The 27,586-nt window shown below is 25.0% G+C and overlaps 1 protein-coding gene across 1 annotated transcript in view; it reads left to right on the forward strand.

Moving 5' to 3' along the window:
- The first annotated feature begins 21,159 nt into the window (after positions 1–21,159).
- Positions 21,160–27,586, forward strand: part of LOC129614925 (uncharacterized protein DDB_G0283357) — a 248,793-nt gene continuing 242,366 nt past the window's right edge. The window contains exon 1 of the mRNA XM_055529882.1: positions 21,160–21,306. Coding sequence (XP_055385857.1) covers positions 21,252–21,306 — 55 coding nt within the window. The 5' untranslated portion in view covers positions 21,160–21,251. The remainder of the gene's footprint in view (positions 21,307–27,586) is intronic.

The raw sequence follows: 27,586 nt of genomic DNA on the forward strand, positions 1-27,586 counted from the left end.
GGGCCGATTTTACATTTTTCACCATATCTACGGAACGAATTGATGGAATTTCTTGAAATTTGATATTTGAGTTCTGGTTGTTACCAAAACTAACTGGCGAGCATTTCAGGGAATTCAGGTAGCACAAAGCGAAACTATACTAAGAGCGAAATTTACATTTTTCTAGGTATATTAATTATAACCTTATTAATGTCCCAAAAATTGGAAAGAAGTATTTAACAGGCATTTTTTTAATATTCTGTAACACTTTCACTTAACTAGACAATACATAATGGGGTCGGTTATGTGCTGACCACATCAAATTTTTTTTTTATATGTTAATCTTCATTTAAGTATATTATAAGGATTTTTTATTTTTACATATATTTGTAAATAAGTTTACATGCACAAGGTAATATTGTAATGTTGTTTTTAATATTTAAACACAATTCAAATTTGATTTTAAAGCAATTGATTTTAATATTACATATTATATCTAGAAATAACATACATATGTATATACATAAGTATATCACATAATTTTGCATTGTCTGCAAGTGCGTATAAACAAAATGCATGAAGAACACACACGAAAAAGAGCAATAGGATATTTCATACTTTCTTAAAAAAATTTTTATTATTATAATTATATTTATAAATACATACATATATTAATATATACATAATTTGTATGTAGTTATTTCAGGCGACACGAAGTCACACTACATATATCGCTTATGCTCGCACTAAAATTTAACATTGACTTTTGTCAATATAGGTATTTTATTAATAAAATAGAAATAAATATTTAGTATAAAATAAAGGTATGGAAGTAAGTGTATGAAGAATAGCATGTACGAAGATTAAATTTCGTAATATAATCGGGGCTTTGAATTGAGACTGATTTTGTAAGTTTTTAGACACTATAACTCAAAATATAAGTTAGTTATTCATATATAAAATGTATGTACGTTACAGAAATATAAATATAGCGAAAGGTGATAAAATGTAAAAGAAAAAACAAAAGCAAGTATAAAAATAAAAATCACTACAAATTACATATACAAACACATAAGTATGTAATATAAACACTGTACCTATATAAATAAAAACAAAATAAATATGAGTATAATATATAAAAAACAAACGTACAACTAATTTAAATACATACACAGATGCTATACACAAACACAAGTTATTCTTTTTTTTTCAAAAGTATAGAAATCTGCGTCCATTACAAAAATGTAAATACACTCATTTAACATACAAATTTACATCCACATTAAAAGACACAAAAACTCATACTTTTCCCGTAAAAAAATATAACACATACAAATATACAGAAAACAAAGAATATAGGTAACACGAAAAAAAAGGTTGAAACACCTTTTTTTCATTTTACATATGTGTGAACTGTGAATAAATAAACACTTGAATATTTCCACCTACATTTCATATTTAACTAAATTGTGTATAAATATTAAATTAAATATATAAGCTCCACCCCTTCTTTCAACACATAAACATTGTGCGTTGCTTATTTATGGCACATTCAAATGTGATATGCACAAAAAAAAGAAAATAATATTGTCATGCTGTATGTTAAAGTATTTCGTGATATTTTTTTTCTCTCTCTCTCTCTCTCTCTTAAAAAAAGACTCCTGTTATTGCAAATACTTTCAATAAAAACTTTGCTAATGCGAAGATGAAAATTAGATGAGATTCACAGATTTTAAAATTGTGTTAGCAGCGCAGAACATTGAAAAGGATGCGCTTGCTTTAAAAAAAAGCAAGAAAAAAGAAACTATTGAGATTATTTAAATTAACTTATTAGAATTTTTATAATACATAATTTATAATTTTAAAAATTAAAAAAAAAAGAATAAATGAAAAAGAAAACATAATTTTTTTTTATTAAATGTAAAATGGCATTGACAATATTATATATTTTTGACACAATTATCGTAATTACATTAAAAAAAAACTTCCACGGCGGTAAATACGGTATAAATATTTGACCTACATTTTCTTACATATATAGTAAATTAAGTAAGTACATGCGTTCATACTTTGATAAGTTTGTATCAAAAACAGGTACAAATTTTCCCTAGTTTTATTGATGGATACAGAAATTTTGAATTGTGCCTATTTGGATACAATTTTTTATTGTTAAAAAAGTGATCAAATTCTTTAAAAAGAAAAAATTTTACAAAATCATATAATTTTCAATTCAAAAAGTACCAAAAAAAAATTCGAAAGTTATAGTACAATAACAAACGTATTCAAAAGTTTTGAAAACAAATCTGCTTTTATATAATTTGAAACCTTCGTATGTACAGAAAGTACGTTTATTAAATTTACATAAGTAAATTAACCTTAGTGTTAACAAATAATATAAACATAAAATATTTGTACCAAAAACAATTAAAAATTCAATGAACCTAAAATGAACTTAAAATAATAATTTATATTTTTTATTAAAAAAAATAATTTATTATTATTTATTAATTAGCCTGTACGAATAAAGTAATTCAATTAATATTAAAAAAAATACTAAAATACTAAAAATAATTAATGTATAGAAAGCTATGGGGATTTTCAAAGAATTATCTCTGACTTAGGTCTCATAATATTAAGCTCGTTCGATAAATATCCAGCTGCAAAATCAGCATGTTTGAAAATTACATAGTTGTGCTTAAAACTTTAATAACTACATACTCTTTAATTTTTATAACTACATACTCCAAAAATATTATATTTGTCAAAAAGGGCATAATACAAAAATTTTAGATATTAGATAATTGCTTTTCTGCAGATTCGAAAATTTATGTGAAAAAAATTTTAAGATTAAATTACAACTATCAGTGGAAGTCTGAATTATCGAAAATCAAAAATTATATAATCAAAAATGATGATAATTAAATAGGCGAATGAAACACTAAATTTTTAAATATCAAAAATTAATATAAGTATATATTGAAACTTTTTAAGTCCCCACTTTTTCCATTTATTATTGTCTTAAATGTATATATAATAACACACCATATATAAAATGCATTTAACATATTTTGAATACATTTGTTTTCGTCAAATATTGGATACATTTTTTTTAAATCACAGGGAGCACACATCGTTAAGCTCATGTTTTTATTTCTAAGTTAAAAAACTTGCATACTTTGCTTTACTACATAAAGTAGTTCGTTTTAGTGACAGAATTTTTGGCAAAACTAACTGATACCATTATTACTGCAGGTGTTGTTAGTTACGAGCAATATTACTTTTTTTTGAGAAAATAAATAACTAAACAAATAAATAAATAAATAAAATGTTAAACAAAGATGTTATTGTATTGCCAGTGTTACTTTTTACCGACCGTATTGCATACAAATAATAGAGGTTATGTGGTGGCACCAAATTTTGCTTATCGAGTTTGTAATGGGAACGCACTTCTCTATTTTTAGAGAGGTGTCTGACTGTGTGTGCACGCATTTGTCTCATGTTCGACTGAACTGATTTGGGTGAAATTTATACGTGAATTTGTTTTGGATTAGGCACCTGAAAAAAGGAGCATTGTTGTTGAATAAAGCCCGAGAAAGTGCACAAAGACGTTAACTAACATTTTGACGAAAATCAAGCTGTTCGGATAAAACACCATTAACACCACATTTTATATATTTTCAACTGTGATTACTCTTATAGCTAGAAACTTAGTAAAAGATGAGATTGACAGTGCTAATTAATAGCAAAAAAGGAGTTAAGTAACAAAAAAAATAATTTTTTAAATTAATTTTCATTAACAAAATGCAAAAATTAAGTTTTTGCAATTTTTTAATGAAAAAATGTGTCAGAATGCAAATGTAAGTTAGTCCCTTTGTCCACTTACCGCTTCAATTATGACATTCTAAAACAATAAATACATCCATTCTAACTTTAACGTTATAAATTTTGCGAATAGAAAATTTTGCAAAACTAATCGCAAACACACACGACTAGCTTTGAATAAGCAAACAATCCATCTAATATGTGTATTCGATATTTAAAAATTTAAGTTGACCATAGGATCGCCTAGGTATTGTATCGTCGTGTTTTTATAGCAATGATTGACATTTCTTCAAAATAACATATTATATGTATGTATGTATGTATGGACATTTTTATATTACATATGCAGCAAAATCTTAGGAAAATCTTTTTGAATCGATAGTTTTGATGCTGCTTATAAGGCAGCTTAGGTTTTTTTTTTTTTCTTTTTCAAATTACTCTCCTAGAAAATTTTTGATTATCTTCTATTATTAAAAACGATATTTAGTTTAAAAGTGCTCTATATATTTTTATTTATGCACATACGTTATATGCCCACATACTCGTATATATACTTATATTCAAATATATTATTTTAAATTCAAATATTTTATATATTAGCTCTAACATTTACTTTATTGCTCATACATATATAAAAAAAAAATATTTACACATATTTACATAAATACTTACATAAATATAATCTTGATATATATATATTAGCATTTAAGTGTATATGAAGCTGAAGATTTGTGTTAGTTTTGAAATATTGTGTTTGTTTGTTTGTATGATGTGTGTTTATACCCGTACAAACGTGTTTTCAAAGGGTATACTAAATTTGCCTTACCGTTTGTAACGCTAGGAAATAACTGAGATATAGACTCAATTGTATGTTTTTGATCAGCATCGAATTCTAAGTCGATTTAGCTTTGTCTGTCCGTCCGTTCGTTCCAACGATAATTCAAAAACTAATTGAGCTAAGTTCACCAAATTGATTTATTATAAACAAATGATTTATTATAGTAACCTATAATATGTATATATTTGTATAGACCAGAACCCTATTTAAACTGAATATGATCGGGGTACAATTTCGAGTAGCTGCCATACAACTTCAAAATTTATTTGGGTATATCTCAGAAAATATAAAAGCAGTGGTACTGATATTTCACTGAAGTGAATATGTTATTTAGGCCAATGTGTTTGATAAAAGTCGTTGAAATTGCTTGGCTCCTTCTGGTAGCTGTCATACAACCATATTTTGTTTGGCCATATCTAAGAAGATATTGAAAATACAACTGGAATTTTGCATAAATTAATATGGTAAGATGGCAACTTAAAGCCATAGTCTGTTCCATAGTCAGCTATGACATATATATTTGCATATAGGATAACAAATTCGTACGAGTATCACAGAGTTGACACGGTCAACTCTACTTTTTCTCGTTTAATAATAAATTGCTGCTTAGAATTATATTCACTGATTGTGCTGCAAATAAAATGAATAAAAAAAAAAAAATTCTTCTTTTTTTAAGTATGAAAATGGCTAGTAAAGAAAAATTAGATATATATATTATTCACATGTACATATTTGTATAAAGTCAAATACATTCATACACTGACGTATAAGAACATCGTATATATACATATATGCACATAAACAAAATTTTCATTCGGATACAGCAGCGTTTTGCACGTGAAAATTTCTTTTATTATAATTTTTTTTTATTTTACATATGTATAAATACAGCAACAGTCGTCATGCTACAAGCATCAGCAACGTGTTCTGCTTATGTTTTGATTTATTTGTTTTTTATTGGTTTTTGTCTCTTTGGGTCGGTTCATATTTTAAAGAGGATAAAGGATATCCCTTTCATCTTCTACACTAACACTTAGTTATTTAAAAATATGAAATAAGTATATATTAATAAAAATATTCAAAAAAAAATAATGAAGATGAAAATCATGAGGAAAGGTTAATAAAAGTTATTTTATAGTTCAAGAATTAAGAATATATCGAATAGATTACGTGAAGAAATCGAATAGATTACGTGTAGATTATTTAATAATACCCATTATACTTTTTTTAAATCCCATATAAATATATGTTGGAATTTAAAATGAACAATATAGCATATAACAAGTATAAGTTTGTGTGTAATTACATACATATAATATGTATTTATGTGAATTATGGTTAATTTATGTGAAAAGATCTGTTGAATCCTTTTTATTTTATAGGTTTACAACCAAATTATTATATTTGCGGTTTTTAGAAATTAAAATGGATAAACTAAACAAACGAAAGAACGTTTGTTTAGTTTATCAAAAAACTAAAAAAAACAAAAAAAAATTAACAACGCTTGGTAATTTAAACCAAGCACATTTTCAAAAGTAAAATATTCAAAATTGAAAATTTATAATGAATACTATTTTGGATTTGAGTAAAAAAATCCAAATTTAGAATAAAATGAAACAAAAAATTTAATGTCTATATAGAACAAAGTGTAAAAAGCTTTTCAACAAAAAGGGCCAGTTTATCAATTTTTCATGAGAATGCATACATTCATTTACATATGTATTTACATATTATGCATTATAGCACAGCAACATTTATATAAGACTTTGCAATACACAATTTACTAACACATTCATAAAGTTGATCGTTAAATTTTTTGTTAAGAATTAGATATTTTCGAATGAATTAGAAATATTCATGGTGATTTGGGATGTTAAAAAAATAAAAAAACGATTAAGTACAAAATATATACAAAAATTATTTTATTTCATTTTAATAATAACAAAATTCAATTTCATGTTCTTGCAAACTAGTTACTAATTTCAGGTAAAACAAAAATAGTAAATACATAAAACAATTGTTTTTAAATAGTAAATACATAAAACAATTTTTTAATCATTTTTTTTTAAACTACGAGTAGTAATATTTGATGAAAAAGCCTATAAATTTTATCACATAAATGCATGTATTCACCGAAATTACACACAATTTTTTAATTTTATTTTATTGGAGTTTAAATTACATACTTAATCAAATTGGTAAAATCTTAACATTAGTAGGTAATTGATTAAATTATATTTGCCACAAGCAACAAAATAAATGTAAAGCTCTTACAAATTAAAAATACTTCGTTGGTGTTGAATTCCTGGTGACCTTGTTCTTTAAAAAGTGCGTGTTCTTTTTTCTACAATTTAACTTGCGTGTTCATTCTTCTAGAATTTTAGGAGACATCTCCTAAAAGAAGCTGGATACCCATGAGTTTCGGAAAGGACGCAGTACAAACGTTTTAGACTGTCATGATTATCAGTTATTTATTATGTTTCTATATTATGGACTATAGGGGTATAAATATAATAATTGCTTTCTATTAAATCTAATCCCTCTTTAACCTTTTTGAAATTTTCCAACTTTTTATTCTATTTATTTTTTTTTTTGGATAAGTCATTTTTATTGATTTAAAATTTTTTAGTGAATATCCTAATTACATCGTTTGGTTCTTGATTTACAATATTAATTGAGGGCAATTTACATCTTTTTTATTAATACCTGATTTAGTTATATTTGTTTCTGATGAATTCTTATCTGTTAAGTTCGGAAATACACCATTCTTGTAGCCATCATTGTTATTGTTTTTTTAAACATTCTCTTTCTCTTTCTTTTGAATCTTCTCTGTTGTTAATTGTTGAGCTCTTGTTTTTTTTCTTCGTTTAGTTGTCACCTTGTAGTATTCTTCTTTTTTATTATTTTATTAACTCACAGTTAAGCTTCGAACATCCAAGCATGTGTTCTCGCAAATCAAAGTCTGAATAACGACTAATGAGAACTTTTCTTTTCAATTAGTGAAAATATTGCTTTTAAAATCAATCTAAGTACTACATTTTCATCTTACAAAATTTTCTTCTATACAGAAATAAGTTTCTAGTAAAAATCTATGTACATATGAATTCCAGCTCCCTATCATCAAGGTTGCAGAAGTTTTGTGAACAGATCTTTGGACGGACGGACGACCGGACATAATGAAAATAATAAACACTTTTTTTCAAAAATTTTTTTGGAAAAGTACTAAGAAGAATCTATTTACTTGTATACTACAAATATATGTACATACGTAGATTAGGAATATCGTGGTTCCAATCTTTATTTGAATCATTCTTCAATTTTGTCATTTTGATTTTGACGAATTGTTCCTTAGGATTTGTGAGATTTTTAACCGAATACTCTTATTATTTATAATTTTTAAGATATTCAATACCTTTTACTCAATACCCTTTACATTATTGAGCTTGTTATACCTTTTACTTAAATAAAAAGTATAACAGTTTCATGTATTCGTACTTAAATATTGCAATATTAAGCTAAGTTCTATATATGCATCTGGGTTTGAAGAAATTTGTATTATATGACATTTTTTTATATTTAACGTATTAATATTTGATATTTCTTTGAAGTATCTACTTTAAGTTGTTTTTCAGTTAAAGTTCTCTTGAAAGAATTTTGTCCATAGTATCATACATTAGCTAATTTTTTGCAACTTAATCTGAGAGCAGTTTATTTAACTTATTTTGAAGGGGCACCATTTGAAATTTTTAAGAAGTTTCTTTTGAAAAAAAAACTATCTTTGAATAACTTTTCGCGGTGACGAAATGCAAATTAGCGCTACGATATATAAAAATGAAATTAGAGAGAAAATCTGGTTCAAAATCAACTTAAAATAAAACATTCTTTTTTACATATTTCAACTTAATCATTCATGTGTGTATGCATTCAAATTTGTGTGAAATATTTTTGCAAAAAAAAAGCATTATAACAAAAAAAAAATATGTAGAAGAACTATGGGTTTTTATGGAAAATATAAAAGAAGAACTATGGTTGGTTCACATTGAAGTTCTTTTCTGTGTTTTATGTTCTTTTTGCCAATCTTATAAAAATACATGTAATATGATAAAAATTATGTATAACATTATGATCTTACTATATCTATGTATGTATCCATATTTACGTTTTGTATATACGTGAAGGAAACATGATTATATGCACCACCTACAGACTAAAATTATTGTTTTAGTTATTTTTATATTTATATAATAAGTACGCACGTACATACTTATCTCTTATACAATATTTAAACTTAAATACAATATTTACTCTATTATATCATTTAAAGGCATATACATGGAACTCATTAAACTCTAAGTGTAGGTATAGCACCGCCAATTACACCAGTCTACTATATAAAGCAATAATCCAATTAAAAGGGGTAGTTGAATTTATTCCGGTAGATAGCTTAATATTTTTAAATGAAATCTTAACAATGTTTAATTCTCAAAATTCAAATTTAAAAAATAATTTTTATCAATATAAGTATATAATGACATTTCCATACAAAACAGTAAACATTTACAAAGAAATTTCAACTATTTCGGAATAGTTTGAGACCTGTAAAACAAATTCAAGAAATTATAATATACATATATTCTTAAAATGCATTTCTTCTATTCAATTTGTTCAATTGTGGTTTCTCCTTTTATAGAATATTTTCAACAAATTCGAACTTAAAAAAGTTATCAATTTTATTTTATCTATTCATCCATTAGTGTGCGTCTATTTTTGTTATTTTTAATAAACAGTTAATAAACGTTGAAAGGCAACGACTTGTTCATTTTTTTTAACTGTAGCTCAGCAAAGATTCGCCGTACTATGATAAATTAGTCTGCGAAATGTTGAATATGTTTCTTATTAAATTATTTTGAATTGTGTTCTTCAACATTTGATTTGAAGCTCATAAAATTTACATGGACGAACACCAACCAAAAGTCTAACTTAAAATGTTGAAAATATGACACACTTCCTTTTAGTTTAGAGCTTACTTTTGAAGTTTTTGGTGCAACAGTTTTGTGATAACGTTTTTTTTGTGATATGTAAGAATACATTTAGAAGAAATCTTTTAATATGATTAAACTTACAAATTTTGGTAAGAAGATAATCATTGTTATATTTTGGCGTTACAGAAATTTTGTAGTGGTGAAGAAACAGATGACTGACAATAGACTTTTTCAAAAATTTTAATGGAAAGGGAGGTAATTGAAGACTAGCAGGATTTGCGAAAAGTTTTTATTTTGAAATGAGGGTAAGGTCATAATATTTTATGTACAGAATCTTATGTCTTAATTTTGAATAGTGTATGGAGATCTTGTAAAAACATTAACAGATGGATCAATAAACTAACAAATGTGTACACAGTAAAATCTATAGTAAATATTCATATATGTTGGAAATGTGCCAAAAAATTAAGTTGAGTCAAACAAATGATTTATAATGTAGTACTTTTTCCTCAACTAACTTATATTGTAAAATTTCAAAGATTGTATATACAGGGTGATTAAATGAAGAAAGTTAATTTAAAAAGACGTTAACAAAATGGTCGAATTCGAATGTTAATTGCGTGGGTTAAGATAAATAACTATATTTTTTGATAGCACAGCATTCACCGTTGCATATATAGAAATTTGGAAAAGGCTACGGATCCGGAAATATAAGGTGTCGAAAATTTATATTTTACCAATTTAGAGGAGTAACAACTTGAGAGAAGGTGGAGGCAGAAAAAATCTCTTCTAACGAAATAAAATATTTGCTAATATCTAAAAGATGCTAATCTCAGGCTTCTACATGTTGCCATCTAGAAGAATAACGATGTCAAAATTTTTATAAAAACGGGTTTCAGTTAGCGGTAAATTTCAACGGCCACTTTGGTTTTTTAAAAATCAACTGTACTATGCCAAGGTAGAAGAAACTGCCCAGTACCTTTCTGCGTTTTCAGAATTTAAAATATTTTTGTGGTGTCGCTGAATAGTCAAAAAATGGCATTTTTAGGTCTTTTAGGGGCTATAACTTTTAAAGAGGAGACAGATAAAAATTTTCTTCTGCGCAAATAAGTTTCTGCAAAAGATTTATTTGTGTTTAAAATTTCAGCTCTATATTTTTAAGGGTTTAAGGGTTTAAGGGTAAAAGTTTTGTAAACAAGTCCACGAACGTTAAACTAATAAGCGTTTTTTTTTCAAAATTTTTTTGGACGAGACGTATTGTTGCATGCTTTCATATGGTTCCACTCGGTTTTTTATTTATGCAGATGTACTAAATTTTAATATATAGAAATATTCAATAATAATTACATTGCTGTTGTTGTTGCGAAAGGTTATGACAACTAAGGAAATAAAAAATAATTTCGTTGTAATTATTATAATGATTTGAATCTTCGGCACCATATATTTCCAAAACGGGAAACTTTTCTAAATTTCTATAAATACAGGAAGGTACTTAGAAACACCATGCAACAAGAAATATTAAATACATGCAATAATTGAAATAATTTGGTGCATATAATATGAACGAAAGTAATTTAAATAATGTAATTGGTTGTTTTCAAAAGCATCTATTAAAGGCACAAAACGTATCGGTTTGACTTTGACATTACGAAAAATGAAGGCCTGGACCCTGCTTTTTTTGTGAATGCATTTGTAAAATTGCATAGGTATTTTTGGCGAAATGACATTTCTGAAGAATAATTTTTTTTGTTGTTTTTTTGGAAAATTGATGATTTTGGCCCATTTTCATTTCAAGTTTTCTATAAGAAAATTTAACTTAAACCTAAAAATTTTTATAATAAAATGAAATAACAAAAATTCAAAGTTCAACTCAAACCTTTGACTAATATAATTTAATAAAGCTAAAATCACATATGTACATACCTAAAAAAATTATATGGATTTTTAATATGAAAAGAATACACTTATGCAATAATTTTTATGAACTATGAAGCATATAAATTTAATTAATTTAATATATCAGAAGAATGCATTTTGGAAAACATATCATACAAAATTAGCAAATCGTTAATATCATATGTATGTACATTTTCCCAAATTTGAAAAAATATACCAAAATCAACTAAATACTTCGAAAAAAAATTGCGCCATTTTTTTTTCTTGTAGTGTAGCATTTATTGAAATCTTAAAAAAAATTAACCGAACTCGGAAGGTTTTTTTTAAATCAATTTTTTAATGTTTTAATAACACAAAACTTTAAGAATGTAAGCACTAGTAAAGTAGAAAAAGATAGAATTTTAACTTTTTCTAATTAAAAATTTGAAAAAAGTTGATCTTGTGGGAGATTTATTATGTTAAAAAGGGCCCTCTATAGATCCTATAAGAATACGTGTAAATTCGTCAGCTGTGAACTATTACTTTCTGTTAGGGTAAAGGCCTGTATTTTTGTCAGTCGTGGTTTTGACCGAAATTGTTTTTTTAGTTTTATATTTTATAAAGATTTGTAATATACTTTTATATTTATCTCTTTCACTCCTTATATCTATATATTAATTAAAGCCTATGATCAAAATAAAATTGTGGCATTATTATTTTTACATTATGCATAGAGTATTTGTGAATTTTCTTGTCAATCTGAAATACCAAATTTAGTAAATAAATAATATAAAAATTTAAGGAATCCGGATCATATTATATACGTTTGGTATAGAATATATTTAATATTCAAATACATACATATATGTTAAATTAGAATTGCATTAAAATTAATAAAAATTATTAAATTATCTAGTATAATACTAATACTATATTTAATGTATAATAGTAATATTAGGAGGGCTATATTAATAATGACGCAAATACAATTACAATAATACATCACAACATAACGATAACGTGGACCACAATGAAACGTAATGTATGTATATGCGAAGCAACGAATGAAACAACAAACAAAAATAAGATAATAAAAATATCAAAATAGAATATAAGATAAAAGCGAAAAAAAACACACTACGGTAATAACATGACAACAACAAAAATATACAAGCAACATGCAAAAAAGAATTAACAATAACAATAATAAAAAAGAAGGAAAATATTATAATATGAAGGATAACGATAACAATAACGGAAACGACGTTAATAACGACCGACGTTATAATTTTGTATAGCGGTAAAATAGTAATTTTTTTTTTTAAGTTTTGATAACATTTTCACTTTATACCCCATAAATTATAAATATTATTATAATACATATTAATATTATGTTATAATAATAATTATAAATATTAAAAGAATATACATATGCACACAGTACATATTTATAGGTACGAAAGGCGCGCAATAATATTGTCAAATTTTTACACACAATAATTATTAATAAATAAACATTAAAATGGTACCTATATTTTCTGTGTTTATTATCCATTAAAACGAAACATATAGAGAGTATTTGTATTTTTCATCTAAAATAATATCCGGGATGTTTTTCCATTCAGTGTATGTATACATATATGAATTATTATATACATACATACAATACGTACCAAATATATGTAAATATGAAAAAATTTTTTGCATTATAAATATTATATAATTTTCTATATTATATTCTTATTAATTTTTTTTGTTTATTTGTATTTGCATTTATATAATTTGAAAAATAAAGAAAAAAAAGAAAATTAAAAAAAATCTGCTGTAGGATTTAGAAACAAAGAAAAAATAATAGCAAACCACAACGGTACAATCTGTTGTGCTGCGACAACAAAATTTTAACAATAATAACAACAAATAGAAATAAAATATAACGAAAATAAAAACAACACCAAATGAGAGAAATTTCTCAATTTTTTTTCTTTAAAATTCTCTTTTTCAAATACGAACTGCTCTGCTCGCTTTGCTATTTATATAAGTACACATATGTGCATATGTGTATGTGAAGTGCGGTGTTCATCAGTTTTCAAAAAAAAAAAAAAGAGTAAAAAAAATTGACATAAAAGAACTTAAATATTTTGTTTTCTTCATTTTTTCTTTGCTTTAACTCCAAGTACTGTTATTTTTACTTGTAGTCAGCAAGATCCCCTTCTTGATTTATTTTTTTTTGTTTTATTCCTTTTATACTGTTTTTTTTTTTATTACTGAGTATGTTGTGTACTTTTGATTTTTTTTGTGTTAAAAGAGATTTCAAAAAGAAAAAAAATTTATTTTTTTTTGTTTCGCATGTGAGTTACAAGAATTAAAAAGAAAAATAACTGAAAAAAGGGAAAATATTCTAATGTTTTCATTATTTTTTTACTTTTTTTACATTTTAACTTTTATTCATATTACGCGGTGTATGTTGTTTGTTGTCTATTGTCATCCTTTTTAAAAATAGGATCAAAAATGAATATTATATTATTTTTGTTTTGAATTGTGATTTTTATCATATTTGTGCAAAACATATTAAATTGTTATATTTTTTTTCAGAAATAATATAAAAAAATTAAAACTTATTTAATTTGAATATTCAAAAAATCATACCTTTTATAAATTATGGTGGAAATTAAAAGAAAAGAAAAAAAAATAATTTGCGAAAATTTTGAAAAAATTGAAAAAAGAAATTTTGATAAAATAAAATATTGTTTATAATTTTTTTTAATAAAATCACAGTTTTTTTTCCCAATTTATTAAAAGGAAAATTTTTGTTTTGAACTACAATCAATGAAATTAAGGCGGTAAAATAAAAATCTATTTAACATAAAAAAAATTATAATAATTTTAAAAATAAGAAAAATAAAAAAAAAAGTAATTTTTACAGTAACTTTTATATTAAAAATTTTATATTCATTAAGCTAAATTTAATGATATGAATAAGTGATTTAAAAAAAAAAATAAAAAAAAACTTGTAAGTTATTTTAATTTTATTTTTCTTGAAATTAAAATTATATAAGTAGAGAAGCATTATGAAAAGGAGAGATGGCGAAAAAACCAAAGATTAAATGTTATGAAAAAATTTGAATTATTGAAATTATCACAACTTTTAAATAAATAAAAACCTAAATAAATAATTATTTTAAGCATCGTAATTACAAATGCAATATACACACGTTATAAAATCCCGTTAATATTACATTAAAAAATGTACAAAATTTAGTGAAGTTTTGTGATGGCTTGCGAAAATAAACATCACTCCACTTGTTTCGAATATTTTGCGAAATTAAATGTAGATAGTTAAAATAATTTTCACAATTACTTTATATTTTTTACACTTAATTTTTACTTTTATCTATTGTACATAATAAAAATTAATAAAAACAAAAAAAAACTTTAAAATTACATAAATTTTTTAAAATTTTTAAATAACTAAAGTAAAGTCAATCACCAGTTGATGTTTAATTTAATTTGATAATACAGATTTAAATTGACATTGCATATGAAAAAATATACAGGTGGAATTTGGAACATTTCATCAACATTGGCAAATTAAAATAAAACTAGTTACTTTTATTTTAATATACACAACTTTTGGTATATTACATGTAATTTTAAATAATGGTATTTTAAATAAAGTCGAAATATTTAAACAATAAGAACCGATGATTTCAAACGAGTTATGAAATTAAAGGAGTTACCAATATTCGATTTTAAATCTGAATATACGTAGCGCTATATGGAAATTTTTCTGTTATTATGTATATTTGGAAATGATATGTTAGCCGATGTGATTTTACACTGATTCCATGCTATATGATTAATGATCAGTTTAATATTTCGTTTAAATCGGATTGGTTTGATATTTTATTAAAAATAAAATAAATCTTGAAACGTGGAAAATATGTGAAATTAAATAATGACTAATTTTTTTTATTTTAAGTAAATAATTAAATAACTCTAGGTTTTTCTATCAGAAAAACCTAGAGTTATTTAATTATTTACTTAAAATAAAAGATTTTGACAAAAACAAATTATGAATGCAGCATTACTTAAAATTTTAAGCGCTTCTAAAGCAAGAAAAAAAATTTAATTTTTCTAGTAGTTTTATTAAATCCTTGAAGAGGAACTAACCAATTGTTCCAAAAATTTTTCTAACAAAATTTTATATCAACAGTAATTTACTTCTTGAGATCATAAAATTTTTTAAGAAGTCATTGAAATATAGATAAGTATGTTATGTTATACACTTTTGAAGTGAAAATGTATTCTAGATTTTTTACCGTTTCGTTTCAAGTTGAAAATAAAATATCTAGACATATTTATTTTCACATTTTATCCTTAACAAGGGCTGTCGTTTGATTTTTTGTGTCGGGAGCGAAAATATTTAAAAAAGGGAGCCATTTTCAATAAAGTGGAGCCAGTTCCTACATTTCAAATTTCTAATAAAAACAGCTTATTAAAATACGAATGCAAAAACAAAATCGCAAAAACAAAACAAAAACTTTAAAGGGAGTTGTAAACAACAAAATAAATAAATTCGCATTAAAAATTATAATAAGAAATAAAGTTGGGTCAAGCCAATCGTTGCTTTTAAAAGTAATATTACCATATTATTTAAATTACTTTCGTTTATATACTCGTACCAAGATATTTCAAGTTTGCATACGTTTAATACATTTACGATGATGTATGCAATCTTCGCGATAAAACAAAAAAAATTTAAAGAGACGTTAACATAATGTTTGAATTTAAGATTTAAATGCGAGAGTTAAGGAAGGCAATTACATTTTCAATGGTATAATAATATTTACCGTTAGCTATCTGCATTTATGGAATTTCGGAAAAGCTTGCAGTTTCGGAAATATACGGTTCCACAAATTAAAATTTTGCAGTTGGAGATGCAAAAAACTTTTCTTCTAAGGAAATGAACCATTAATTAATGTCTAAAAGTTGCTGAAATTTCAGATTCGTAAAATCTGCGATCTAGAAGAAAAAGGTTTTAAAAATTTGAGAAAAATGGATCAAAGTTTTACCGGAAATTTTGTTTTTTTACCGCTTAAATTTGATATGGCGCGGTAGAACAAGCTCTACGCTACTTCTCACAATTTTGTATGTTTACAAAATTTCTAAAATTTTTGTGGTTTCCTTACAATAAAAAGTCAAAAACTGGTGTTTCCAGGGTTTTGGAAGACCATAACGTTTAAAGGGAGGGTGATAGATAAAAACTTTCTTTCACGAAAATAAGCTTCTAGTAAAGATCTATATACATATGAAATTTAAATTTCGGCTTTCTATCTTCAAGGTCCACGAATGGACGGACAAGCTCTTTTTTTCGAAATTTTCTTGGAAAAGTGCTAAAAATTAAACTTAAAATAATTTTTTTTTACATGAAACTTCATATACTATTTGCAGCCTTTCTACAGTTTTTAAAGTTTAGGCTCTTGTTCCAGTGATCAGAAAATAGCTTAAAATATTAAAAAAGCCTCATAAAAATAGACAAAAGACGTTTTTTTCTGTTCATATGTTTACCGCCTTATTCATTTGTTATATTAAAATGGTGTTGCAAAAACGTACTTCAAATAAAAAATTATGTACTTCAAGTTTTCTTACTGTAAGTTCAAATATGATCATAAATTCGTTCCAAGCTTTTCACGTCAATATTTTTAAATAATTCTTTTGAAAGGAGTTTTCCAATTTAGATTTGATCAAATTAATAGAAGACAATACTATGTGCTAAAATGGAAAGGCTTGGAATAAATTTTTCAAGTTTCCAACAATATATTCGATTGACTTCAATTAAAATGCCAAAATTACTCTCAAAATCGTCTACTATAAAAATTCTATGCAAACAGATTTCATCTGGTATCGTCAAAGCAGAAAGATATGACTCCGATTGGAGCCAAACAACAGCCCTGAGTTTTAAAAGAAATACTTCTTACATAAGTATACACTAATAAATTTCTTACATATACACAATTATTTAATAAATTTTTTTGTTTTTTATTTTGGATGGAACTGTGTCTGATTTTATTTCAGTACGTTTGAAATCATGCAGTTTGTCTATAGGGGAAACTGAGATTTTTATGAAAGAAATTTTAATTTTTGCATTTTGCAAATTTTGCAAACTTTTCAAATGAAATGTGGATTAAAGTTTAATACATCATCATGCTGATAACATAAAATCTATGTTTTTTAAATAAATTATATAATGGTTTCCTAATACAAAGACTATAATTTTAATAAATTAACTTTGTCTTTAATGCATATTATAGAGAGTTACGTTATTTGTACGTTAGTATTAGAGTATGCTTTTTAAAATTAATTTAGCATGAAAATAAGAAAAAAAGTTTCGGTTGTTGAAAAGTGCTGTGAATTATTCCTGTAATAATAGTGTAGTAATGCAATTTTAATATATTTAAACTAGTTTATTAATATTTAGTATATATCTGACAAAAACTTAATACAAGCATTTATTATAGCAAAATAAACGCCACTTAGCCAACAAAAGTGGCATTCAGTTAATAGTTGTAACTAAATTCAGCATCGTTTATAGATGAAGGAAAGGAGAAGGCAAAGTAATAATTTTAATAATATATTACATAGTAAGTTTGAAGTTGAAATAAAATCAACTGTTGCTCAATTCATAATTATCTGCTGTGAAATTCGTATAGCCAAAGATAATTTTCGTTTATAAACAAACATAGATGTAATTTTTATATGTCTTTTGTTACTAAGTTTTGGATAAGAAAATTTTGCATTTAAATTAATGTGCTTTGATAAGAGATGTATTAAAAAATCTCGGTCCCTATTCAAAATAAAGAAAAGCTAATATAATTGATGATTTTTATTCTATATGTGAAAATAAAATGAGATAGAAAGATAGAAATTTATTGTTGTTAAAGAATTAAAAACCATTAAAAATTAGTGGACATGAGGATAATGCAGTATAGCATCTTATTCAATCGATTATGTTGTGGGTCTCTATCGATTTATGCTTGTAAATTATACTTGTATCTGAGATGCTTATTGAATAATTGCTAAATTTATATATCAGTTATGTGATATTTATGTGTAATGAACCTATATGCCTAATTTCTAGTCAGTCATAAAACAGTCTTATAAGTAAAACATATTTCTATTTTAGTACTTCAATGTCCCATTTAAATTACGAACTTTGTTGAAAAATAGAACAGATTACCTGCTTAACTAACCTATAAAATTTTCAAATTCAAAGAAATTTTCTTCTATATGTATGTATATTTTTATTTCTCAATAGAATCTTCTAAACATATGAAATAATAAAATTTGAAAGTAATTGTAGGACCTTATAAGTCATGAAGATGTTGCTATCTCTATATGACGAGCTTTTTGGACTTATTATTTTTTTTTGTAATAGATCACACAAAAAACTAACGTCGATCTAACTTTTTATTACTTAACCTAACTTAGTTACTTTAGAAAAAATTATATATTATAAATTATAAATTATAATTAGAATATGAGTGGACATTATTTAAATATTGATTTTAATTTTAAGGGAGTATGATTTTCATGATTTTAGAATTAATTGATTGTTGGCAGTTTTTTAAGTTGCCACACAAATTTTTTGTTTGCTTAGTTAAATATTCTTTTATTATATTTTTATTTGTAATATTTTATCATTTAATTACAGTGAATCCCGGTTTTCTGCTTCCTCTATTAGCGTTTTTAACAACACTAAGCTTTGTGATCCCATTTTGTTTCCCATTTACTTACATGTGTAAAAATTCTTCTAAACGCATTTCTTTAAAAGTAAAATTTCACTTTAGTGCACCAAATTCTGAATGATTTTTTTCGTTTTCATATGGAAAAATTTCTTTTTAAGCATTATTACAAACCCTCCTAGAAACGAAAATTTTTAATAAAATTGAACTATATTATGCTGGCATTATTTGCCAATAATATTTGTCATTTACATACATATTATATGATTTAGTACATATTTTTACAATAAAATATTTTCTGTGTCACCAATATGTGATTGAATATCGCACATAAATTAAAAATTTGAATATGTGTATACATTGGTATACATGTATATGTATATTTGTATATTATTACAAATTTGTTTAATTTCATTTAACAGCCCATTTAAGGCAGTTAAGAGACTTCAATTAAATGCTTCAGTTATACAGCTCAAATATGTTTTTTAATTGCTTTTTTGACATTAATTTGACTGCCGAATTTTTAGTACAATCGAATCAAAGTGATTTTCTTCAAATTATCCCAAATAATACAATAATTTGGCGTTAATGTTAAATTAAGTATAGAATTAATTTCTATCGCCGGTATGAATATTTTTCTGCTATATAATCTAGATAACTGAAATATTTTGTAATATAATTTGGCCTGTTTAAGCTACATTACGTTCAGAAATATAATATTATATAATTAATATAGTAATAAATATAATTTTGAAATTTATTAATTCATTTTCCATTTTTCTAAATATGGAAAAAAATAAAAAAAAAATAAATTTAACATTGGGACCAATAAAAAGTTTAACCAATAATTTAATTAAACATGCTGTATAAATACTTGAAATATTAATTAAATATAAACAAAAAAATAAATAAAGAATAATAATATTTTAAATGCTAGTATAATATACAAACATAACAGTTAAAGTTCAAAAATGAAAGTGATGATTCCAATTATGTACATATTATCTAATATAATATATAGTGATCCTTCCTAAAATGTTTATATTTTTAAGTAAGAAAAAGTATATAGTGGAAAATAACCTTATATAGGAGCTGATTTTATATAATTATATAATAATGTATTTATATAATAATTTGTTAAACAATTATTAAGGATGTATAAAATATTTTTCTTTAATTAAAAATTCTTTATATACATATATCCCAAACAAAATTTATAATATATAGAATTTTGAATATGTTCTTTACATCAAAATTATATACTGTATCAGAATTTATTCAAAAGATTCAAATTTAATTTTTACATTTATATTAATTAATTACAGGGAAAACTAAAATTTTCCATAAAAAAATAAAACAAAAGAATTATTATTATTAATATATAAGTATATAATGACAATTTCGAAAAATTTAAAAGAAATAATGTAAATTTAAAAACGAATTATATTATAATTTAATTTTGATCATAATATATAAAATATAGAAGTAACTTTAATATTAAAGTGATGATAATTTTACAATTTAAATCAAATTTTAAAATAATAAATAAGTTGTATATTAATATTTTATTTGTCGTAATATTTTAATTAATTAAAATAAATTTTATTTTTTTTTAACTGTACAAAATTCGAATTTGTAATAAACCTAAGTAAAATATCAATTTTAAAACTTACAATTTGTGAGTGTGATTTAAAATTTATAGTAATTTAAAACCATAATATAACTAAACTAGCTAAAATTTTAACTATGTGTTAAATACATAATGTACACATATATATATTTAAAAAAATGTGCAATTAATACATTATATGCTTAAGATCGGGTAAATTTTAAAATTCAATTTTTCCAAATAATTTGCACTTTATCGTATGAAATAATACTGCATAATCAAAAATTAAAAATATATTTAATTAAAAAAATTACAAACTAAATTTTAAGGTTCAAAAAAAAATAAATGAAATAAAAATTTGTATTTCATATGTATGGTGAATATTAGAAAAATTTTCTACAAAAATGGATTTATCAACAGCATATCGTTATAATCAAAATATGATGGAATATTACACATGTAAGCGTCTTATAATAAAAGTAATTAGATATTAGATTAATTTTTAATTTTTTTTGTACTTATTTATGTAGTTAAAACAAAGAAGTACATATTTGTTTTAGAATTGTCCAAAATAGTATTGTCAATACAGTGTTGTCCAGATAATCTGAACACATGATACTTTGACAACGAAGTAATTCAAACATTGATTCTGGCGTAATTGGTGTTTCCACGACCAAACATAATCTGGACAACAATCATAATTTTGATCTGAGTGATGTGCGTTATAATGCCTGAGTAATTTTGTTTCATAGAAGTATTAAAATTTCAAGTGTGAGACTTTCAGTCTTTTATGCATTGTGTATGTATGTATGTACGTTTTCACAATAAGCAAATATAGTGTTGTTCTTATAATTTTCAATTTTGGACTTTGTTTCTATAAATGAGTTACATATATTAGGAATATGTGAGAATATGTGATTAAAAAACATGAACCATAAAAAATACCAACAATCTTTAAATTAGCAACACATTCGTGGAGCGATTTTTATTGAGTAAAACTGTTTTTTTATTAAAAGGTAAAATTTTAATAATGTGATTTAATGTTTTTATATTGATTTAAAGAAAATTGAAAAAAAAAAAAACAATTCTTTTATGATAAAGAAGCGTTTTTCTTTTTCTCGACCAAAAGTAAATATTTCAAAAACTAATAAAACTATAAATATAAAATTTTGTATACATCTGTCCAATTATATTCTACACATGCTCCAAAAATTATAATGGGATAGCTGCACCGGTTCGGGTGGCTGCCATACAACTCCAACAGCAAATTTTTTATATTCGGAAAAATAATAAGGTCAGATTCATGAAACTTGGCAGTCATGTGTCCAATTATAGGTCAAATATTTTTGTGAAGTTTTGGTGGAATTGCTATAATTGGACAGGTTCGAGTAGCTCCCATACAAGTCTAAAAACTTATTTTAAATATTTGGAAAAATAATAAAGTCAAATTCATGAGACTTGGCAGTCGTGTGTCCTATTATAGGTCAGACATATTTCTAAAGTTTTGGTGGGATTGCTTGACAGGTTCGAGTACCTCCCATACAAGTTTAAAGGCTTATTTTAAATATTTGGAAAAATAATATAGTCAGATCCATGAAACTTGGCAGTCATGTGTCCAATTATAGATCAAATATTTTTGTGAAGTTTTGGTGGAATTGCTATAATTGGACAGGTTCGAGTAGCTCCCATACAAGTCTAGAAACTTATTTTACATATTTGGAAAAATAATAAAGTCAGATTCATGAAACTTGGCAGTCATGTGTCCAATTATAGGTCAAATATTTTTGTGAAGTTTTGGTGGAATTGCTATAATTGGACAGGTTCGAGTAGCTCCCATACAAGTCTAAAAACTTATTTTACATATTTGGAAAAATAATAAAGTCAGATTCATGAAACTTGGCAGTTGTATGTCCGATTATAGGTCAGATATATTTCTGAAGTTTTGGTGAAATTGCTTAACAGGTTCGAGTAGATCCTATACAAGTCTAAAAGCTTATTCTTAATATTTGGAAAAATAATAAATTCAGATTCATGGAACTTCGCAGTTGTATGTCCAATTATAGATCAGATATATTTCTGAAGTTTTAGTGGAACTGCTTGACAGGTTCGGGTACTTGCCATACAACTCCAAAAGCTAATTTTAAATATTTGGAAAAATTATAAGGTCAGATTCATGAAACTTGGCAATCGGATGTCCAATTAAAGGTCAGACATGTCCGTGAAGTTTCTATAGAATGATTTCGCAGGTTCGAGTAATAGCTACACAATAACGAAAGGTGCAGGGTATAATTCAATCGGTTTATACCGACTGAAACGTTTTTACTTGTTTTTCTTTTAAATTTTGAACTTTCGTTATCAAATCAATAATTGAAGTACATGATTTTTTTATGAAACCACATTGCCTATTTAATAGAAGTTTGTACTTATCTAGTTGTTTAAAAACTATTTTTTCTAATATCTTGGTTTAATTTTTCTAATATCATAAAATTTTATATGTAAGTTTATTTCGACCATTGCACGGATTAATCAACTTTTGGGATATATCAAGCCTCGGGAACTGCACTTCTTAGCGGGCCTGTTTTACATTTTTGATCATTTTTAAAAAAATATTCAACCAATTTACTTGAAATTTCACATACAAGTTTCGCGCGACCGTTTCCAAAACTTCCTGAGTTTTGGAAGAAATCAGGCATCAGGAACTGGACGTTTACTACGGGCCAAATATACATTTTTGTGTATATAAAGAGAAATAATCAACCGATTTTATTGAAATTTAATATTTGAATTTTTCGTATTGTTTTAAATGAATATATATATTTTTTGCAAAGTTGAGGGCATGAAAACTGATCTCCGGGCCGATTTTACATTTTTCACAATATCTACGGAACAAATTAATGGAATTTCTTGAAATTGATCTGGTTATTACCAAAACTAATTGGCAAGCATTTCAGGGAATTCGAGTAGCACAAAGCAAAACTCTACTAAGAGCCAAATTTACATTTTCCTACTAACCACATCAGATTTTTTTGATATGCAGTCAAAAAACATGTCATTACCACTTTTTGTCATATTAAGACATATCGGTTCTTCTAGCAATAATAAATTCATAGTAGCAAAATCTATTTACGAGATTTTTAGCAATTACCTGGCAGTATAAGATTTATTGATTTTAACAAAGAATTAAGAGATTTTCTAATTTTCGTTATAAGTAAATAGCTTGGCATTTTGAAGTATTAGGATCTTTTAATTTCTCAATTTTAAAAAAAAGATCGATTTTATTTAAAAATTGCTGCGCCTTTAATTTTTTTGGTTATCGTAGCAATACTTCACATTATTAAAACTATGATAAACTTGAAAAGATAAAATTCTTAAGGAATTAAAGTTGTAACAAAGCATACTAAAAACTCAAAAACAATATATGTACATGTGGAATATACATTTTACACAGAAATATTATTAATATTTAATTTTTAATGTACATAGATAAAATTATTATATATACCCAGTATGGTTATGGTAATTTTCTATTAATTTAAAATTAAAACTTTTAGATTTTCAAAGACTGTTTTCATTTGTAATAGTTACTTTTTAAAAGCATTATGCAAATATGTCTATTTGTTCCACGAATTCTTATGTACTGAAATTCACAATCTGGGTACCCATAACGAACAAAGATTGTAAAATCTAGTTTCTTGTAACGTAAAAAATTTAATCTAAATTTAATATTTTGGAACCTATTTTCAACTCCTTTAAAAAATATAATTTTATTATTCAATACAAGTATTTTATAATTAATATTTTCTAATCAAAATTTTCGGTTATAATAGCAACGAACTTTTGTAGTTGATCAGAAAAGCTTAGGTCGAGCAGAAATTGATAACTCACAAACAACAACGTAATGACTTTGAAACGTATGCATTTTAAAATGAGATTTTGAAATATCTGACGAAAAACACAATTTCAAACAGTTCGTAAATTTTTTAATCATAGCATATTTATAGTAATATACAATTTTTAGTGACAATAATTTCGCTAGTTTTAGTGGTACAATTGCTTGTGCTAATTTAAATTACGGTAATGCATGATTTTAGCAGATTTTCGATTACATATTTTTTTTCGAACTTTTACCGTATCCCTTTATTCCTTATTATCTCTGCTCTTCAAATGCGAAAAATGCAAATTTTAAATAAATTAAACTTCGTCCAAATTAAAAACAAATTGAAAATTTTGTAAATGCAATGCAAAACGTCAGAAATTATTTCTCCTATCATAAGAAATTTTAAAAAATATCGAGCTGTTAAATTAAACCTTCGAATTTATGCAAACTTAAACAAGTTTTCCGTTTGTTACCGACTAATTGGTTATACTATAAAGAGGTTTAGGAATTATGGCAACAAATTTCGTCTATTCAGTTTCCGGCGCAAATGCTCTGTGGTAAGGAAATGTAAAAAAAACTACTTTAGCGAGATATCGGTCTGTGTGTATCTGTATATTTCTGAACCGGCTTTGATGAAAATTTATGTTTGAGTTTACTTTGGTAACGTCAGGAATTGTAGGGAAATGTAAATAAACTAGGTTTAGAGCGTAAATAAACTAACTGTGTGTTCAATTGTGTATCTCAAATTCGACTTAACCGATTTTGATAAAATTTTATATGTGAGTTTATTTTGGCTATGGAACGGATTGATCAACTTTCGAGGTATATCGGAGCTCGGAAACTGGACCTCTTTCCGGGCCAATTTTAAATTTTTGCATATATAAAGAGAAACAATCAACCAATTTCCGTGAAATTTAATTTGTAAATGCGGAATATTAAAACAATGAATCTATAAATTTTTTGGAAAGATCAAGACCGGAAACCGAACAGAAGGCTAAGAGTTTCTTGAAATTTAATATTTAAATTGTAGTTGTTGCCAAAACTAAATGGTGAAGTTTTCAGAGAATTCGGGTGGCCAAAGCGAAATTCTGCAAAGAGTCAAGCTTGTATGTTTCTAGGCATGTCAACTAAAGGCTTACTAGTGTTCTTGAAATTGTAAAGAAGGGTTTAAAACGCATTTTTATAATCTAAAGCAATAAAACTTTATCTTTTAAGAATTATATGTAAGTGTATTAAAAAATTTTTACGGCTTTTCGATTTGGCAATTTAATATCAGCCCTAAATTCTTACTTTCTAGCCATCATACGAAAATTAAAATATACTTATTTTTTATCCAAAACTACATAATTTTCTTACACATAAGAAAATTATTCAAACTTCATTTACTTTGTTAATCAAGCTGATAATTTTAAAGTCGTTAGAGGTGTTTAATATTAAAGTGAAAGTGCTTTAAATTTTTCCAGACTTCGTTTCTGCAATTTGAAATTCTATTACTTGTACTCGAAAAAAATTAATTTGAAAAATAAACATACAAAAATACTAATACTTTGATACCGAACACATGAAATATCCCTTCCTAACATTCAGTCCTCTTGAAATAGAAATTATCTGTATTTGTCAAATTTTAACATTATTTACTAAATTTTTTAGCAGTTTCGAATGAAATTTTCCTGCCATTTACTTGATTCCTCAATGTATTTATGTATATGTATACAAGACGCAAAAGTAATATGGTGAAAATTTGATCATATTGTTCTGGATAATTATTTAATTTAATGAAGTATTGTAATTATAAATTTATTTTAAAATTTATAATTCTACAATTTTGTAATGTTAATATCTGAAAAGTTGATAAAGACAACATTTAGTTTTAAATTTTCGTGTAAAAGAAATTTAGTGATTCAGATAAAAACCGTACCTTATAATTCGAATTAACTTCGCAGATATAATGATTGTGAAAGTATAATATTTAAAATTAATACAAAAACATCCAGTACTACATGAGGGAGCTTTTCTTAAGTTTTATGTTTAAATTAAAACCTATGTTATTGATTTAAAAATAATATTGTAAGCTGAACACTCCAAAAAGAAGTTTTTTAATATTTGTTTCGGATCAATGAAGATTTTTCTTATATTATCGCAATCGCAATATTTATTTAAAGTTTTTAATCCTTTTAATCCAGAAATTAGTAGCTTTGAGAAAGATTTTGATTTCATACACTTTAGTGTAGTTTTAACGAAAAGAGTAAACAGCACCAACTTTTTAGAAATTGGTTCTTTTCTTCCAAGACGGGCTGTTGTAATTAGATTATTTTTCACAGCAGGGTTGGTTAGCTACCATACACCCCTAAAAAAGTAATTTGGTAAGAAGTGCGAATTGTACTTTATACACACCTCAATTTTTTTTTTCGAATTCAATATAGATTCAGTTTTATAATCAGATTGTTATGGTATATGATTCAATCGATCAAATTCAATCGGTTGACTAAAATGTTTTTTCTTGTGTTTGGCATTTTAATCTTTAATAAGAATTTATGTTTTGTTTCTAAGATCAGCTACTGTAAAAAAGTTGAATTTTTTTTTCATACACTTACTTCTTTTTTATTTCGCGCTTTTCATTTAAAACTGTTTTGCTAGGATACACTACAGACCGAAAGCAGCTAATTTTGTAATTTTCTTTATGCATCTAAACTTTAATCTTTATATTTTTTTGTGGTCATGTACATTTGACACTGATTTTTGCTTCGAATTTGGTGATCCGCTTTAGAAAAGTATTTTACATATTTCAATTTTAATAAGTGAATATATATTATAAAAGCATTATCAAGTATTTATCTGGAAGTATCCCATTAAGATGAGCAA

Source organism: Condylostylus longicornis, unplaced genomic scaffold (genome assembly GCF_029603195.1).
Source record: "Condylostylus longicornis isolate FDR11 unplaced genomic scaffold, ASM2960319v2 ptg000127l, whole genome shotgun sequence".
Taxonomy (NCBI): Eukaryota; Metazoa; Arthropoda; class Insecta; order Diptera; family Dolichopodidae; genus Condylostylus; species Condylostylus longicornis.